At 41.7% G+C, this 16,905-nt stretch overlaps 1 protein-coding gene across 3 annotated transcripts; it reads left to right on the top strand.

The window, feature by feature from the left end:
* The first annotated feature begins 7,421 nt into the window (after positions 1 to 7,421).
* LOC120369745 (vascular cell adhesion protein 1-like) lies at positions 7,422 to 15,718 on the top strand. 3 transcript variants are annotated; one of them, XM_039483383.1, is made up of 5 exons: positions 7,422 to 7,464; positions 11,524 to 11,801; positions 13,017 to 13,338; positions 14,069 to 14,155; positions 15,285 to 15,718. In XM_039483383.1, exons 2-5 carry the CDS (start codon positions 11,703 to 11,705, stop codon positions 15,560 to 15,562), a joined length of 786 nt encoding a protein of 261 aa, XP_039339317.1. In that variant the 5' UTR covers positions 7,422 to 7,464; positions 11,524 to 11,702; the 3' UTR covers positions 15,563 to 15,718. The 3 variants fall into 3 exon arrangements, with proteins under 3 accessions (XP_039339317.1, XP_039339315.1, XP_039339316.1); XM_039483381.1 differs by lacking the exon at positions 7,422 to 7,464 and adding an exon at positions 10,501 to 10,820; XM_039483382.1 differs by lacking the exons at positions 7,422 to 7,464; positions 14,069 to 14,155 and adding an exon at positions 10,501 to 10,820.
* Positions 15,719 to 16,905: the final 1,187 nt, after the last annotated feature.

Genomic DNA, 16,905 nt, shown 5'->3' with positions numbered 1-16,905 from the left:
TCGCACAAGACCTTCCCCTTCCTACCACCCTTTTACTAGTTATGTATTATTATTATTCAAATAGCACAAAACTGAAGCAGGCACTTTGCAGAAACCGAGACACCTACATGGAACAGCTTCTATTCTGACCAGATAAAAAAATCTGAGATGCAACAGTACCCCTGTACTGAGCCTGGTGACTTATGTTCAACTAAAGAATGTCTTTCCAGAAATGCCTCTAGTCCTGATGTGAACACATCAAAAGATCACAAATCCCCCATTTCCCTTCGTGGTCTGTTCCAGTGCTTAATTGCTCTGTTAAGAAATTGTGTATTATTTTTTATTTGAATTGGTCTGGCTTCAGCTTACAGCCATTGGTTTTGTTATGCCTTCCTCCATTAGTTTAAAGAGACCTTTAGTACCCTATATTTTTTTCTGCCTGTGAAGGCACTGAACTACAGTAATCAAGTCACCTCTCAGTTTTCTCTTTGGTGAGCTAAACAAATTGTGCTCTTTAAGTTTCTCACTGTAAGGAATTTTCTTCAGCTCTTGAATAATGTTTGTGGCTCTTTTCTGCACCTTTTCCATTTATCAACATCCTTTTTAAAATGTGGCCCCCAGAACTGGATGCGGTATTCTAGTACTGGTCTCACCAGTGCTGCACACGGAGGTAAAATCACCTCTCTGACTCCCTGTTTATACATCCATGGATCAAGGATTTGTCCCTTAGTTTTTTATTTATCATGTGCATGTCAGTCTTTCACTAGCCACTCAGTACAAACAACCTCATCTAAGTCCCCTGAGCATACACAACAAATGCTTTTTCTAAGCATAGAAACTTGCAGTAAAGACTTTAATGATCTGGAAAAGAAATAAAGAGGTGGCGTGGGAGAGAGTGGTAGAATAACCAGAATGCATGGGAAAGAATGGAGTCAAAGTGCAAAAATAGAACCGTTTTTTACACTTTAGACAACTGTGTAGAGAAAAGCCATTTGTTTCTGTCACTTGGAGAGAGGACTTTTGACTTTAACTGAAGCTGCAATAATCTACTTGCATGTTTTAGGATGAAAGGGAGGTGGAAATTATATGTTGTCATTTTTATTTGCAATTTTTCCTTAACAAAATGCTGCACTTGAACTGCTTCATTTGAATTAATCTATATGAGAATGTTTTAAAAATAGCATCAGTTTGGCAGGTTGGGAGCAAAGATCACGTTGTTCTAGCAGCTACCTGAGTCAAGAGGTGAACTGGGGTCTCTTACTAGCTCCTTATTAAGTCGATTTCTGGCACTTGGTCTTCATGAGGTTGGGGACGGCTACTCACATATACATCCCCTTCAAACTGATTCTCAGAGCAGCCGTGGCTCTAGCCTCTGGCATCACACTGTCCCATCACAATTGTAGCCATCTCCAAAGAGCAGGGATCCTACGGGAGAGAGTGGATTCCTCAATGGCCAAGCCAAAAATGGTGCTTCTGAATCAATGGTAGGATTTTTTAGGCTATACTCAAAACCAGCTTTTGAGTCATGATGTGTCAAAGTGACAGAGAACTTTGCCTGGTTACCTGCTGGGATTCCCACTGTATTCAATTACACATCTTGTCGCACTGGCTGGCTCAGGAATTTGGAATAGTAATCAGCTCTGAAAAGCCTTTCACCCGTAGGTTAGTATTTGAATGTGACCGAGGCAGGTCAATAGTGAACAAAAGTCATTACCATCTAACAGCTGATTGGTGGAGTCAATCAAGTTGTATACAGCATAGCAGAGATGCCAAGGAGGGAATGGGAGTCTGATCTACTTTCTCATCGCAGAGGCGGTGATGTGAGTGCTAGAGCACACCAGCATACTAGCAGCGCCGGCCTTCAGTGTTTCTGCTGTCCAGAATGGAAAACCTTTTCAGTGCTCCTCCCACCCCAGCCAGCTAAGGAAAAATTCCAACACAGCTGAGTGGCAGAGCAAGGTGGTGTCCCCAGAAGTTGGCAACCAAAGCAACTCACCTGCTCACTTGCCCCTAAGGCTGGCCCGGCACGCTACGTCAGCGTTGGGAAGCTCACAGTGTCACTGGCCATGGATTATTTATACTGTAGGAAGACAAAGCGCTTAACTCTGGGTCAAGGAATACATGATCTTTCTGAGCAGTAATTTTACAGGGGGACGGGAGATCTGAAATTAAGAAAAATTACGCTATGGTAATTTCTTTGTACAGAACAAAATTGCCATCTAATATTATTTTCTGGTCACCTGAATGTATAAAGATGCACCCTCAAAGATTAGCAATCAAATGTAATTGCCTCATGAGTTTCCAAAGGCTTTCCAGCTGTTCTGTGGAATTTAATACATACACATATATCTGAAATAAAATCCCATGTGCAGCTCTTAGGAGATAAGAGTTCTGTACATGACAGTATTCATTTAGAATGTAAATTAAATAAGCGTGGGTTTCAAATATTGCCCTATGAAAATAAACAAGCATTTTAGATTTAATCGGCACATTATTCCAGAAGGGACTAAAGCCAGCTGCCTCCATTTTTTCTTGTGGTGGATGTTTGAGTTCAAACATGGTGCTGCTTTAAACACAAGACAGCTATCTTCCCTTGTGAATACAGTATTTGGATTTGGCTGGCTGATTTGTTTATTCATTTAACATTTACTCTTTTATTTATGGGCCCAGTCCTGCAAGAAGCCGAATGCCTTCAGCTCCCAGGGACTCAGTGGGAATTGAAGCTGCTCAGCTCTTGTGAGTTTGGGTTCTAGGATTGTTTTACTGTGGTGAGAATAAGTCTAGCAGTGATTAGACAGAGTGCTCAGCCCTGGGTGGCAGAGTACTTGGCAGTGCTCAAGAGTGACCATTGGAGAGAGATTCCTCCCAGCCCTCAATAGCAAGAAGGATGGTGACAGATTTGGCAAAGAGGGTGCAGCAGAGACACAGTGGATCTCCTGCTCCCCCAGAGAGGGCGCTGAAAAGATGGCAATAGTGGTGGTGAAGTGCAGACATTCTATACTCATGGTACCTTGCTGTCCTCCTACTCCCACTGAGTCTGTCAGGTGAGTACTCTGGCCTCTATAACAATGTTAACAGTCTCATACAGATCTGTGGTTAGCTAAAACAGTCTCCTTTGAGCTCCCATTTCACACCTTCCTTTTCACATAGAAACCAAGTGACACCTTTTGGGTGGGAGGAGCAGACCCAAGGATCTCCCTCCCTGTTCCCTCGTATTCCTCCCTGAAAGGCTCAGTAGGCCCCATATCTGCCTGTTTAGCCTTTCAGATGAGCACGGGATACACACCAGGGGACTTGCTGTAGCAGAGGGGCCATTCAAGCGTACTGCAAAGCAAACCATCTGAGCTGAGGGAAGCAAAGTGCACAGAGCTTTGTAAACTGTAAACTTTTCGGTTGCTGTAGCCACAGCTGCTGAAGAGGAGGCTGTCTTACCATCCCTTCCCCAAGGTCTTACCATCTTGCTGCTGTTCCTCTCACATAGCTACACGACTTGGGAGCTTTCGCTCCTGGTCCCCACCACATTAAAATCAATGTAGTTGTACCTTTGTTAAGATGGCACAAACATACATAAGCTCCCTTCCGTATTCTCAGCTAGCAAGATTTACGCAATCAATGCAGACAACTTGCTAAACCCAATGGTATGTGGGGTTGTGGGAAAAGTGCATTGTATTGCTCTGCAGCAACTCCAGCAATCTGAATGAGCAGCACTGATGGACTTTGGAAGGGGCTACAATCAGCTCTGATTGCAAGACAGCACGTGCGATGATAACGTTAACATTATAACCTAGCATCTCCACAGAACGGCATTACAACAACAGTCCTTTTGGGAAGAAGGAGCTTTTAAATTGCTTTTTTTAAAGGAGGTAAATGTATGGTGACCAGATGTCCCTATTTTATAAGGACAGTCCTGATTTTTGGATCTTTTTCTTATATAGATTCCTATTACCCCACATCCCCATCCCGATTTTTCACACTTGCTGTCTGGTCACCCTAGGTAAATGAGAGGATTTTATGTCCACTCCCAGAATAAATGCGGAGGCTGCAGTAATGGCTACCAGAAAGCTCCATTGCCACTCTGTATCCTGAGTGGGAGGATTTACTGCCCTCTTGACCCCCCCAAAATACTAGGGAATCCATTCACTACTTCTGTGGTCTCCCGCTTGGCCCAACCTCTAAAATCCCTTTGTAACATTAATGTGGTTTTGTATCCAATTGACTAAAGTAAGACGCCCTAATTATTGCACCTGTTAAACACCTGGTGGTAGAATGAGGCTCAAGTCTCAGTGTGGCAAGCTGGACTCAGCTATCTACTGGACCCTTCATATCATCACTCATGTGACCTGCACCACTCCAGTTTCCAACTGTCCTGTCCTGGTTGTCACTGCTTCCCCCGTGATGAGGTGTGAAGGCAGGGCCTTGGACACATTACTGCGTGCAGGCAACTAGCAAGTCACCTTACTTCACAATCTCATCTCAAAGCCACATCAGAGAGGCCAATTAAAGTCAAGGTACCCCTATCCTGAAGTAGTTGAGTCTCTCGGTCAGTACATCAGACACGATTTTCCTAAGGAACAGCAGCAGCAGGTGGTGCAGGACTATATTTTGGATCAAAGGCGCATTTCTTGGCAGATGTGGGTGCAGATCGGAGTCGTCTAAGTCTCTCCAGATCCACTCTTACATAGTCTCAGTACAACCATATACACCAAAAGACCCTTCTTTGATACAAGAGGATACATGTAGTCATGGGAGGTTTAACTTACATTTACTGTTTGGGCTTCTTGAACTCCCTGACCTGCCCCTGTGGGCGTGGCACTCCAGAACAAACAGTGTGCCATCTGCTTGTGGACTTTCCTCTTTATCCTCTTCATGGTGGACAGATGAACTTAACATCTCCAGATGCTGCTGCTCTAATACAGGGCTGGCTCCAGGCACCAATGCAGGAAGCAGGCGCTTGGGGTGGCCAAGGGAAAGGGGTGGCACATCCAGGTCTTTGGCGGCAATTTGGCAGCGGGTCCCTCCGTCCCTTTGGAGGGAAAGGACTGGCCGCTGAATTGCCACCAAAGAATGAAGTGGCGCGGTAGAGCTGCCGCTGAAGTGCCGCCGATCGCGGCTTTATCTTTTTTTTTTCTTCGCCGCTTGGGGCGGCAAAAAAGCTGGAGCCAGCCCTGAGTGGCTACATCACTTACCCAACGTCTAATTCATTATTTGTGCTGTCATTAACTATATGCCAGAACTACTAACACAATAAAATAAATAGTTGGACACAATATAATACTATATACAGAGAGAGAACCTGCAGGTTATTTTGATCAAAGAGAATTTCCCAGGGCAGAGATCGGTGTCAAAATTTGTTTCATTTAAAGTGCTGCCCAAAAGAATCCAAAGCAAATTATGTTAAAAAACAGAGTTTTCTCCATTAATACAAGAGCATTTCAGCATGTAATTTATTCCTCTCCATGCCTGAAACCTCCAGTGGGAAGTATAAGCAGGATTTTGCTTGGAGAGCAGATCTAAGTATAAATGTAATTACTTACTCCTATGCTCTCCAGGCAAAATGTAAGTATAAATGTAAGTATATATATGTAATCATTGAAGTACAATAGGCATCTGAGGAGCCAGGATAATTTGGGTGAAATCTAAGCAGTGAACTAGATGAATTCGCTCATGAATATTAAAACAGGCTGCCAACTAGAACTTGAAATGGCCACCTGGCCTTAGGGATATTGAGTCATCATATCATATGAGATGTTAAATGCACAAAGAACATTTAGAGAAGTGTGGTTGCAAGATCAGGTTAATATGTGTTGCAACAAAGCTTATCTGTATTTGGAGGCTAGGTCTCAGGTGTTATCATTTAGCACGTCCCCCCTAAGGAACCGAACAAATCCTGTCATCATTTAAACTGGCACACATCCAGAGTATTCCTGTTGACGTCAGTAGAACTACTTGGGCTTTACCAGGGTGCCAGTGGAAGCAGAATTTATCCCACTAATTGGCTCTTCAGACCAATCTGTTCTCTAAGAATTAATGTTACAAAAGCATTTTGAGAAACTTCCTCTGCTAAGAAATGTGGTGATTTTAAAAGTCAGACGCTCTTTTTGAGTTAATTCAGTACAAAGCCTCACAGTTCCTGCCAGCAATTTCATACATGCATCACAATTCGCAAGTTACCTTTCTTATCGCTTAAAAAGCACCATGGCCTCTGATAGAGGGTGACACTGCCATGAAAGTCATTCTTGCTTGGCTGTCTATCTCTAGCAACAAGGACTCTTCGCTTTGAAGCCTGGCCAAATAATTCCCTTGAAAGGGAGAATAAATCCCAAGAATTCGTGTCTCCATTAACTTGCCTCGTCTGTAAGACTCATTGCCTACAATCCTTATCAGGCTATTAGCTACTCATACTTTAGCATGTTCTTGCTACTCAAGTGCTAACAGAGCAAGGTGCTGGGATGATGCTTCTTGCTGAAAAATACATAGACATTTAGACTAGATTAAAATATGGTATTTTGTTGATTTTAAATCTACTGTAATATCATGATGATCATGCAGAAAAAGCGCCACGATGGTCATAGACTAGCATCTGGCTTTTAAAATTGTTATATTTTTGTGATGCAGATAGTAACATAATGCTCTACCAGTTGCAATGGCGACATCTCTTTGGTGTATGGTCCTTTGGAGTGGCTTGGGAGAGACAAAAACAAATCTGTTTAGTTTCTTTTTCTAGTTGGGGAGGGGTTTTCCTGGAACAGAGTTTCCAGCTTCTTCCCCAGAGAGAAAAAAGTAAGTGCTCATCAGGTCAAAGACTAGTCCTATCAGCTCATTGGGCAGGTGGGGGAAGAAAATGAGGGGAGTGAGCCACCCCACAGTTTTCATCAATTAAGAGTTCCTGAACTTACATAGGGCTAAACCATCTTAAAGTTTCTGAACTTACACAGGGCTAAACCATTCTATCTCCCTGTGCTTACTGGCATATATGTGACTCCTCTGCAGGGACATTATAAGAGAATGAAGAACTTCGTGTCTGGTACACAGTTGGTAGGATACTTGTATAGTCTGGTATTTTGTATGTTGTTTGGTTTTCATAAATCCAAATGATATTTAGGTAGCAAACTACAGTGTAGCTGGGAGGGCCAACACAGGCATTTTTTGCACCTATTTCTGTTCTATGATGTTTTACTTGTAGTGTAACACCAATGGTTTCTTACAATGGCCGATCTCAACAATTGCCTTTGTCATGTTTGTGGATCCACATGTTTCTTGGAGCACAGTGCCCTTGCACAGCCGCAGGTGAGCGATAGCAGAAGTTGGTCACAAAGCTCCCCTGCACCTTCTCCTTGATTGACTCTAGTTCTGAAGACCAGGGTGAAATCCTGGCTATACTGAAATCAATGTCAAAAGTCCTATTGACATCCATTGAGCCAGCATTGTACTCTAGGGATCTACTTCAGTGAGAACTGCCATGTGTGGGTGCTGGCGCTCTAGGAGGTTAGCAGCTTGTTCACAATTCATTGTGAAATTTTTTTGACTTGTATTATTTTTGTTCTTGCACATGTTCTGAGCCTGCAGTCTGCCTGCCATGTCAGAATTCCTGCCAGTGTTTTCTCTGGTGTTCATCCTCATTGTGATGCCCCTTCTCTTTTTTACCTCACCCCAGATTTTAATTCAAATGACATGTGGGATCTGAACCTTTCAGGTTAACACCTAAAACCTGTCAGCTATTCTCTATCTGCTTCCATAGCGATCCAGTCCTGCACCAAGCAGAAGTGGTGCTCCTTGACTTGGAGTGCCCGTGGCAGACACACTGCTGGAGGTGGCAGTGGCAGCAATAAAGTACCTTTTCTTTTTAAAATAGGAACCAGAAAGGCTCACATGGAAGTCAGCTGAGTGTCAGGATCTTCCTGTATTGAGGAACCACTGCCTCTTGCACTTCCTCTAACAATATGTAAAATGGGTACTGCTCTGATACCAGCAACATATTTGTCCAGATATCAGTACAGTTACCTTTGCTGTCTCTGCTAAATATATGGCTGATGTCTAGCTGGCTCGGGGCCTGGCATACCAGCTCAGGGCCTGATCCAGCTCCCTTCAAAGTCAATCAAACGTGTCACACTGAATTTAATGGCAGTTGGATCAGGCTGACATTTCCCATTCCATGTTATTTGATGACAGATCCCACAGCGTTTGTAGCTTTCCTTTGCAATGCCTTCAGGGTGCCGACATGCCCTACCACTTTTATGCTGTCTCATTCCTGGGGACTGAGGACATGCTCTTCATAGAACTCTACATTAGAAATATCTGAACAGTCCAGACTTCGGAATCACCGTATGTATGACCTCTCTCCTCTGTAGTGATGACACAAAGCATGTATCAGCAATTTTACTAGGAAGGGGAATTTTACTTCCCCTTCCAAAAAAATGGTTTTTTGTTGAGTAAAAGCACCGTTACCCAATCTTACACTGCCCACATTCTATGCTCTGTGATTTGAGGGTTTTCAAGCATGTAAGGACTCTACTCCAGAACCTTTTCTCTTCCCATTTCCTGAGAGGATTTTTCTTTTTTGTCCACCATGACAATGACAAACTTCATGGTCTTCACTTCAGGTTAGGGATTCTGAGCTCAGGTGCCTCCTTCTTCCAGGGTTCTCTTGGTAATTAGTGGGTTGTCTCTTTTAACTCTCCTATATTTCTGGTTTCCTTCACCTTTCTGACCTAGATGTCCATTTTCTCTTTGGAGCTAATTTTTGCTTCCTACCAGTTATTACACGTTATTATCTGTGATGTTTATAAACATAGTCTCTGTTGCCTATTATTGGACATGGTATTGAGATTCTCACTGGGATTTATGCATTTATTACAATGTACAGTAATTTTAGTGTTCCAGGGAGTATATTAACTTGTGCAGTAAAATCTACCTTTAGGGGGGATTCCAGGGGCAGCTGCAGTCAGGAGAGAACCTGGAAAAATGGTTCCTGCTAAAGCCATGGTCTCTAGGGACCAGGAGGAGCACATTACATGAGAAGTATTCCTTGTATCTGCTGCTACTGCTCTCACTTGAATGGGGTAAAATGAAACCATTATTAACTCCAATGAATAATGTGTTTACCTCATGATCTACATGACTCAAAAAAGTAGGACTTCAGTGTGGTACCTTCCTTTGCTCACTGTTATTTATATTTTGGGCTTATGAATTTGTGTTTATTTTTTCTATATTTTCTCATTTATTTTATGCAGATTATTACTTGATACCTGGATCATAGATCAAATTGAATTAATTAATCATAGACATTTTTAAAGCATGTTTTACATTTTTGTCCTGGATTTCTTGCCACTTGTACTTGGCAATTAAGGGCATGCCCTCTGAATAAAAAACTGAACACTACAAAAATTAGTAATCAATATCTGCTTTATATTCTGCAAACTCTGCTTCTTGATTTTTTGCATTAGTGGCATTTTCCCAATTTAAACTAGACACAGAAAATCTGCTTTTACCTTGTTTCTAATGACAGCTTCCTACCAGTCAGCGCTTGTCCCCCAAAATATCCTTTGCTAAATACTGGCTTCATATAACCCCTGGAACAAAAACACTGAAAATAGGAACATTGTGTTCATTCCTTCACATAACATGTTCACTCTTTCCCTATTACTGAGTAAGGGCATGAAAGCTGGAAGATGTCAGTTTAAATTGCTTCTTTTAAAAGACAAAAGACAACTTTTTTTTAATCCACCTACAGTTTAACAACCTAAAATTTGTCAGCTGTTTTGATTCCGTTATTTAAATAGGACAATGTATGATTGCAGAAATGGATAGACAGTCTAGGGGAAAATCAATCAGTGCATTCCTAGAAAAAAGAGCCATTTTAGGGGCAATTGCCTTTAGATGCCATTAAAAATAATGAATCTGTTCAGTGGCCCTACTGGAACCAGCAGACTCAGTCCAACACTCATTCTATTCAGCGGTAGGTGATTGGCCTGAGCCTCAAAGACTGGATCTGAGGTGTTAGGATCCAGGATTTTGATTTGAACTCATCTCTAGTGCTTCATTACCTGACTTATTTCCATATTCTTATGACTCAATCCCCAAAACCACAGGCTTTTGGGCAGCTTTATTCATGCAAGTCTTGTCCCGCTGATTTCAAAGGGACAACTCGCTTGAGTAAAATTACTCAGCTATTTGTAGGATTGTTCCCATAAAACCCAATCATGCAAAAAATATTCATGTGAGTAACTTTAACTAGGTGAATACTCCAGGACCGGCTCTAGGCACCAGAAAACCAAGCACATGCTTGGGGCGGCACAATTCCAAGGGCAGCATTCTGGATGGCCTTTTTTTTTTTTTGCTTGGGGCAATTCTATAACCTACAGCCGGCCCTAGAATAGTCCCATTGACAATAACAATGCTAACATAATTAATTTTATCCTGGGCTTAAAAAGATTTTTCTCCTCTGAACTGTTCTTGATATTCTCCATCTCTGGTATATTTATTTTGCCAGTTCAGTTTTGGAATTTGTGTGAAAAAGACACATTGTAATCCTCTATCTGAAAGCAGCAGAGGGTGCTGAAACCATCTACACAGCCTACAGGGGGATTTTTCCTAACTGTGCTGTGGGTTTCCCCATGTAGAGATTTCCTACACTCCACCCCAGCCAGAATTGTTATAAAGAGCTGAGTAACTGTTACAACTGTCATTTTCAGAGCTGCAGACTCACACCATGTTTCTTCAGAGAGAACAGAGAGCTGGGGTTTGGAGCTAGCTTTCTTTTCAGAATATATCAATTGCAAAAATTTAGACAATGGGAAGGATAATTCCATCAGTGACAGTGCTTTTACTGGTGTTTGTGACTTGTGAGTTTTTGTTTTGTTAATTAATTAATTGTTGTAATTAATTTGCATTTTCCTTTATTTTAGAATCTTTTCTCTTTACAGAAAATGATTTTACATTTCAGTAAATAAAAATTTGTTAAGCTCAGTTAAGATATTCTGTTTAAATAGCAAGAAAAATTGTATTCAGCACTGGCTATTCTGTAGTATTGCAGTCATTTTGTAATTTAGTTTGCTAAAAAATGTATTGCACTATAGAATCATAGAATTGTTTCGGTTAGAAGAGATCTCTAGCACATCACTGTAGGTTTGATTTTATTATCCCTGAAGCATCCCTGATAGATATCAGTCAAGTATAGTATCAGTCAAGTATATCTGCAGTGAAGGTGATTTTATAACCTCCCTTGGTAACATATTTACCTATTAGTCTGCTGCAAAGTTTTAGAGACAGATCCCAGCTGGTGTAAAGTCATGTTGTTCCATTGACTTCAATGGATTTACATTGTTCATCAGTTGATTAGTTAATGTGTGCAAGTATTCTGGAGAGGGAAAACACTATTTAAGTGCTAAGTATTATTAATTTAACTTGCCCTACACAACTATTAGTTTAAAAATAGTGAAACAAGAGGCAGGCTTTAATAATCTCATATACTTTACTAGATTGCCGGTGCAAAGGAGAACATGAGCAATGAATGCTGCTGAATTTGCATTTTTCTCCCTTTTTCAGCTAAAGCTTTTGAAATTGAGATTACACCTGAAGACAATGTTGCTGCTCAGATTGGAGATAAACTTGAGCTGACCTGTAGTACTATTGGCTGTGAATCCCCAAGTTTCTCTTGGAGAAGCCAGTTGGACAAGCCCCTAGATGGGTCAGGGGACAGCAAGGGGAGCCGCTCCATCTTGACTATGGATCCTGTTGGCTTTGGGAATGACAATGAGTATCTCTGCAGTGCATTTTGTGACAATGTGAAAAAAGAAAAAAGCATCATTGTATTGATGTTTACTGTAAGTGATTTATTCCCTTTATATGTGACACTGGTGCAATGCTCATCATAATAAATGTGATTAATCATTCCTACAGCGGAGGGTCAATTATATCCCTAGCACAACAACTCTGGTATGGTTTAAACATATATTTCCTGGTAGGGGTCATAGCTTGGTGCAGGGCACCAATCTTATTAGGCATCTTATTCTTATTAGGCATCTTGAACTAGGCTACCTAGAATGAATTTAGTCTTCCTGGTTTTATTTGCTCTTGGTGTTTTCCTCAAAGTATATGAAAGCCAGAAGATAGTCCCCTTGAAGTGTTCAAAATCTGAAAAAAATATGCTCTGGGTGGAAATGTTTGGGTAAAATGTGAGTATTAAGGGCCTGATCCAAAGCCCAGTGAAGTCAATGGAAGTCTTTCTGTTGCTATCAGTGGGTATTGGATCTGGCCCTTAGGACCAAATCCTGCCCATTTTACTGATGCAAATTGTTCCATTGACGCCAACAGGCTTGTGAAGTGAGCAGGAGTTGGCTCATATTACAGGGATTTTGTAAATTCACTCTGCCTGCCACTATATTAGCTGCAAATACGAGGCACGGTTCTACACCACTGAAATCAATGGCAGTTTTGTCACTGAGTTCGTTGGGAACAAATCAATCCCATATACCTTAATATTTTGGCTTGGCATAAAAAGGTCTTTATATTTAATGGTAGCTGCAGTTATTTGGGAGCCACATTTAATAGCTGCTGGGGGTAATAATTAAAATTAATAAAAGCTGGGCCTTCTAAATGAAGATACAGCACATGCTATGCCTTTTTATTCCAGTTATTTCTAAGAACAGTATTATTGTTGTCTGTCACTAATTTAGAAATACATATATATGGTAGCTGTTAGTTTCTAATTCTATCAGTTAAAAAAGATCAGTATTTTTCTACCTTTCATAAAATGCCATGATGTTTTTAACATGGACATGTATTAAAAGGAAAGATGGATCCAACCTATACCCCCAGATCCAAAACCTCCAACTTTGAGTCTGTGTGTGGCGGGGGGAAAGAGTCTGGAGGGTTAAAAACCCAAAACATGGAGCCATATTTCATGACTATAGTGTACTTAATCAAAAGCCAAGTCATGAACACATGTGAACTTGAGGGACTTTCAGTTCTAGCTCTAGTTTCAATGGTTGTCTCTTTGGCCTGTCTCTAGTACAAAGTAACTGGTATTGCTCTTTTAGCTTTTCCCAGTGATCCAAGTCATTGAGATCAGCACACCCCTGAATGTTGGGGAAAAAGCCAGTATCACCTGTATGGTTCCCAAAGTGTATCCTTCTGAGCGTTTGAAGATGCAGCTGGAGAAAGATGGATCTGTTCTTGGCATGAAAGAGTTTTATCATGAAGAACACACCAAAACCACAGAGACAAAAAGTCTGACATTGACTTTTATCCCCACCTTTGAAGACATTGGGAAAGTGATTACTTGTGTGGCTGAATTACCGATTGATGAAATGGAATTTGAACCCAAGAAAAGACAGACTTCACAGAGATTGAGTGTAAACTGTAAGTATATTTATATTAGGGGGTAAATTTTACATTAGGCTTCATGGGTCAGGGCTACAAAGTTAAGGATATAAACAAAAGTACTCCTGATCCACACTGGATCTCGCACTGATGTCAGTGACTGTACTGCACAAAGATCAAGGGTAGGACATGGCCCTTAGGTCATATCATCTCTGGGCACAGACTTGTAATCCCTTCATATGAATAATAACCATTGACTTCAATAAGCATTCTCCACATGGAGTACCCTGTGCTATTAACGTTAACTGTCGCATTCAGTAACAGTGGAAAAAAAGCTATGCACGTCAGCCTTCAGAACCACCCTTATGTCTCATTCCTCTCTCCTTTTCTTTGGTAGCTGGAGCAGAATTCAGTCAGAGGGCAAACACACACAGTCTGAATCAGAGAGAACAATAACTGCCTAAACAGAGGTGCTTTTTTGAAAAATCTCCCTTGAATGCCCATGTAATTCCCATTTTAGTCAATGGGACCCACATGCATATATCAGGGAGCAGAATTTGGCTCTAAGCAATTCCTCTTGGAAAACCTCTAGTGTTGATTCCTCACTGAGCTCTCTGGGAAAATTGTTGCATTGTCCTATTGACATCACTGCTTTTGAAATGTTTCCCAGTATCTGAAGTGTTCCCTTGAGATCATTTAGCCTCAGACATGGATCGCATGTGTCATTAACTCAGCTTATTGAGTTTTTATCTCTTCCGTTTGCTTCAAGTTGGTCCTCAAAATACCAACATCACTGTGTCTCCAAGCAACACAACCATGCAGGGGGAAACTCTGATGCTCACTTGTAGAACTACAGGTAATCCACCAGCAAGGATTGTTTGGGGGAAAGAGCTAGAGGATTCAAGTGTCCAGAACATCATAGACAATGACACCCTTATCATTCCACATGCCCAGATGAGTGAATCTGGGATGTTCATTTGTGAAGCCATAGATGATGCAACGAATAGAGAACAACAGTGGTCATTTCTGTACAAGGTATGAACCTGTAAGAGTTTGGCTTGTCTGGTTCTATAGAATTTCAACTGATCTACGGGTGACTCCTGAATGAAGAGTGTGGGGACTCTGAAATAATGGAACTGGGAAATTTCAGGGTCCTCACTACTGTATATTCAGGAGTCAACTGTAGATATGCTACTGCTATTCAGGAGTCACGTTTGTCATTGCAAGGTCTGATTTTTCTCTCATTACAATGCCTGATGTTTAATTGCTTCTCTCTTTTTACTCTCAAGCTAAGATAAACATATACATAGCTCCCCTAGTCAATGGCCCAGTGTGGGTAAGATTTCTCCCATGTCCTCTGGGTGACTCACCCAACCCACATTTAAGGCTGCCCTCTGAAACAGGCACTTAAGAGCCTCTCTGGCTCCATGTGAATATGGTAGTCACCCTAAACGTGTAAGGGACAATAACCTCCTTTAAGACTGGAATGCCACTATACACGTAGCTGTGTGTGGCACATTGCCCAGGAGCCCTGTGTTGCTCCCAAAATCTGCCAGGTAATTATGTTTCCAGGTGGTTTGTGTATGCAGCCAGGCTGCCAACATGTGTGATTTTGTATTATGAAACCTGCTGAGCCATCTGACATTTAAATAAATTTTGTGTCAAATGTTATCTTTGCAATGTATGAATTTCTGAGCTCAGAATAGTCTTTTAGAGACCATTTCCTCCAGCAAACTTAAAATATGATGAATTATAGATGTCATCTATTGTCTGCTTCATTGACTACCTCTGAAATCTCACCTGAAAATCAATCTTTTCACCTGTTCCTATGCCTTTTAATTAAATTCTCCTTTTCCTTATTGTAATTGTATTACACAATTCTGTTATGACAGGCCCAGTCCTGTAGGGCTGACAATCTAGCACCTAATAAAGCACCCTCTCTTTGCTCCTGTTATTAATAACTAACAATGGACCCTTCATTTTAGATGGACCAAGAAATACGACGGTCTCTGCCACCCCCTCCGCCACAGTGAAAGAAGGGGGAGCTGTGACAATGACATGTACCAGCCCTGGTAATCCAGCTCCAAAGATCTCCTTGACAAAGCATTTGATCAGTGGAGTGTCGCAGTTTCTTTCTGAAGATGCAACTTTAACTATAAATAATGTAAAGGCTGAAGACTTGGGGCTTTATGAGTGTGAGGGAATCAACCAGTTTGGAAGAGAGAAAAAAACTGTGGACTTAATTGTTCAAGGTGCATTGTGATAAATGAAGGGGACGGAGGGGGGTGTAAAATCCGTCTTGGTAGCTGTTCTCTGCTTGCTTTATCTGTAAAGCAGTGGGTCTCAAACTTTTTTACTGGTGATCCCTTTCACACAGCAAGCCTCTGAGTGCGACCCCCCTAATAAATTAAACACACTTTTAAAATATATTTAACACCATTATAAATGCTGAACGCAAGCGGGGTTTGGGGTGGAGGTAGACAGCTCACGACCCCCCTCCCCCCATGTAATAACCTTGCAACCCCCTGAGGGGTCCTGACCCCCAGTTTGAGAACCTCTGCTGTAAAGGGTTAAAAAAGTCCCCCAGGTAAAGAAAAGGACACCTGACCAAAAGAGCCAATGGGAAGGCTAGAACTTTTTAAAATTGGGAAGGAAGCTTTCCCTTTGTATCTGTGGTTGCTCCCTCTGGGCTGAAGAGACGGGGAAGCAGGAATGCTGTGTAAAGTTTGAACCAGATATGAAAGTGATCAGATCCTATCTAGAACTGCTTTTAACAACCCAAATATGTAAATTAGCAATGTTTAGAAAGATGCAATTAGATTTATTTCTGTTTATTTTTTAAGGCTTGTGGACTCCTCTGTGCTAACCCAGATGCTTTTGCATGCCTGTAACCTTTAAGCTGTAACCCCCCCCACCCCCAAGAAAGCTATTTTGGCTGCTTAATTTTGGAATTGCTCTTTTAAAAATCTAGCAAAAGCCTAAAATCCAGATGTATTTTCTTTCTTTTAGTTTTTAATAAAATTTACCTTTTTTAAGAATAGAATTTGGATTGTTGTGTCCTAAGAGGTTTGTGCCTATACTCTTTGATTCACTAGTGGCAACAGCTAATTTCCCGTTTTTTCTTCTCAGCTCTTTCTGGGGTGGTGGGGGGCGGGGAGAAATGAAAAGACTTGAGGGTACCCCACAGGGTGGAATTCCCAAGTGCTCCTTCCTGGGTCCAAGGGTTTTTTTTTGCATTTGGGTGGTGGCAATGTTTATCAAGCCAAGGTCAGAGAAAAGCTGTAAACTTGGGAGTTTAATAGAAGCCTGGAGTGGCAAGTATTAATTTTTAAATCCTTGCGGGACCCCACCTTCTGTACTCGAAGTGCCAAAGTGGGGTTTCAGCCTTGACATGGTGGCAGGGGTGGGCGATGCTTTAAATGTAATGAGCTGGGGCATATGAAGGCCAACTGCCCCAAGAGCACCAGCTGACTACAACTCATCACCTCAGAGTTCCACCAAGAGCCTTCAGGCCCAGGTGTCTCGCAAATACCCCCAGAGTGAAGGAAAACTGTGAGTGTGGGTGGGAGGAAGATTACTGTCTGGAGAGACACTGGAGCACAGGTG

Source organism: Mauremys reevesii, linkage group 8 (assembly GCF_016161935.1).
Source record: "Mauremys reevesii isolate NIE-2019 linkage group 8, ASM1616193v1, whole genome shotgun sequence".
Classification (NCBI taxonomy): domain Eukaryota; kingdom Metazoa; phylum Chordata; order Testudines; family Geoemydidae; genus Mauremys; species Mauremys reevesii.
Note: the sequence above shows the minus strand (reverse complement) of the source record. Positions and strands in the feature narration are given on the sequence as shown.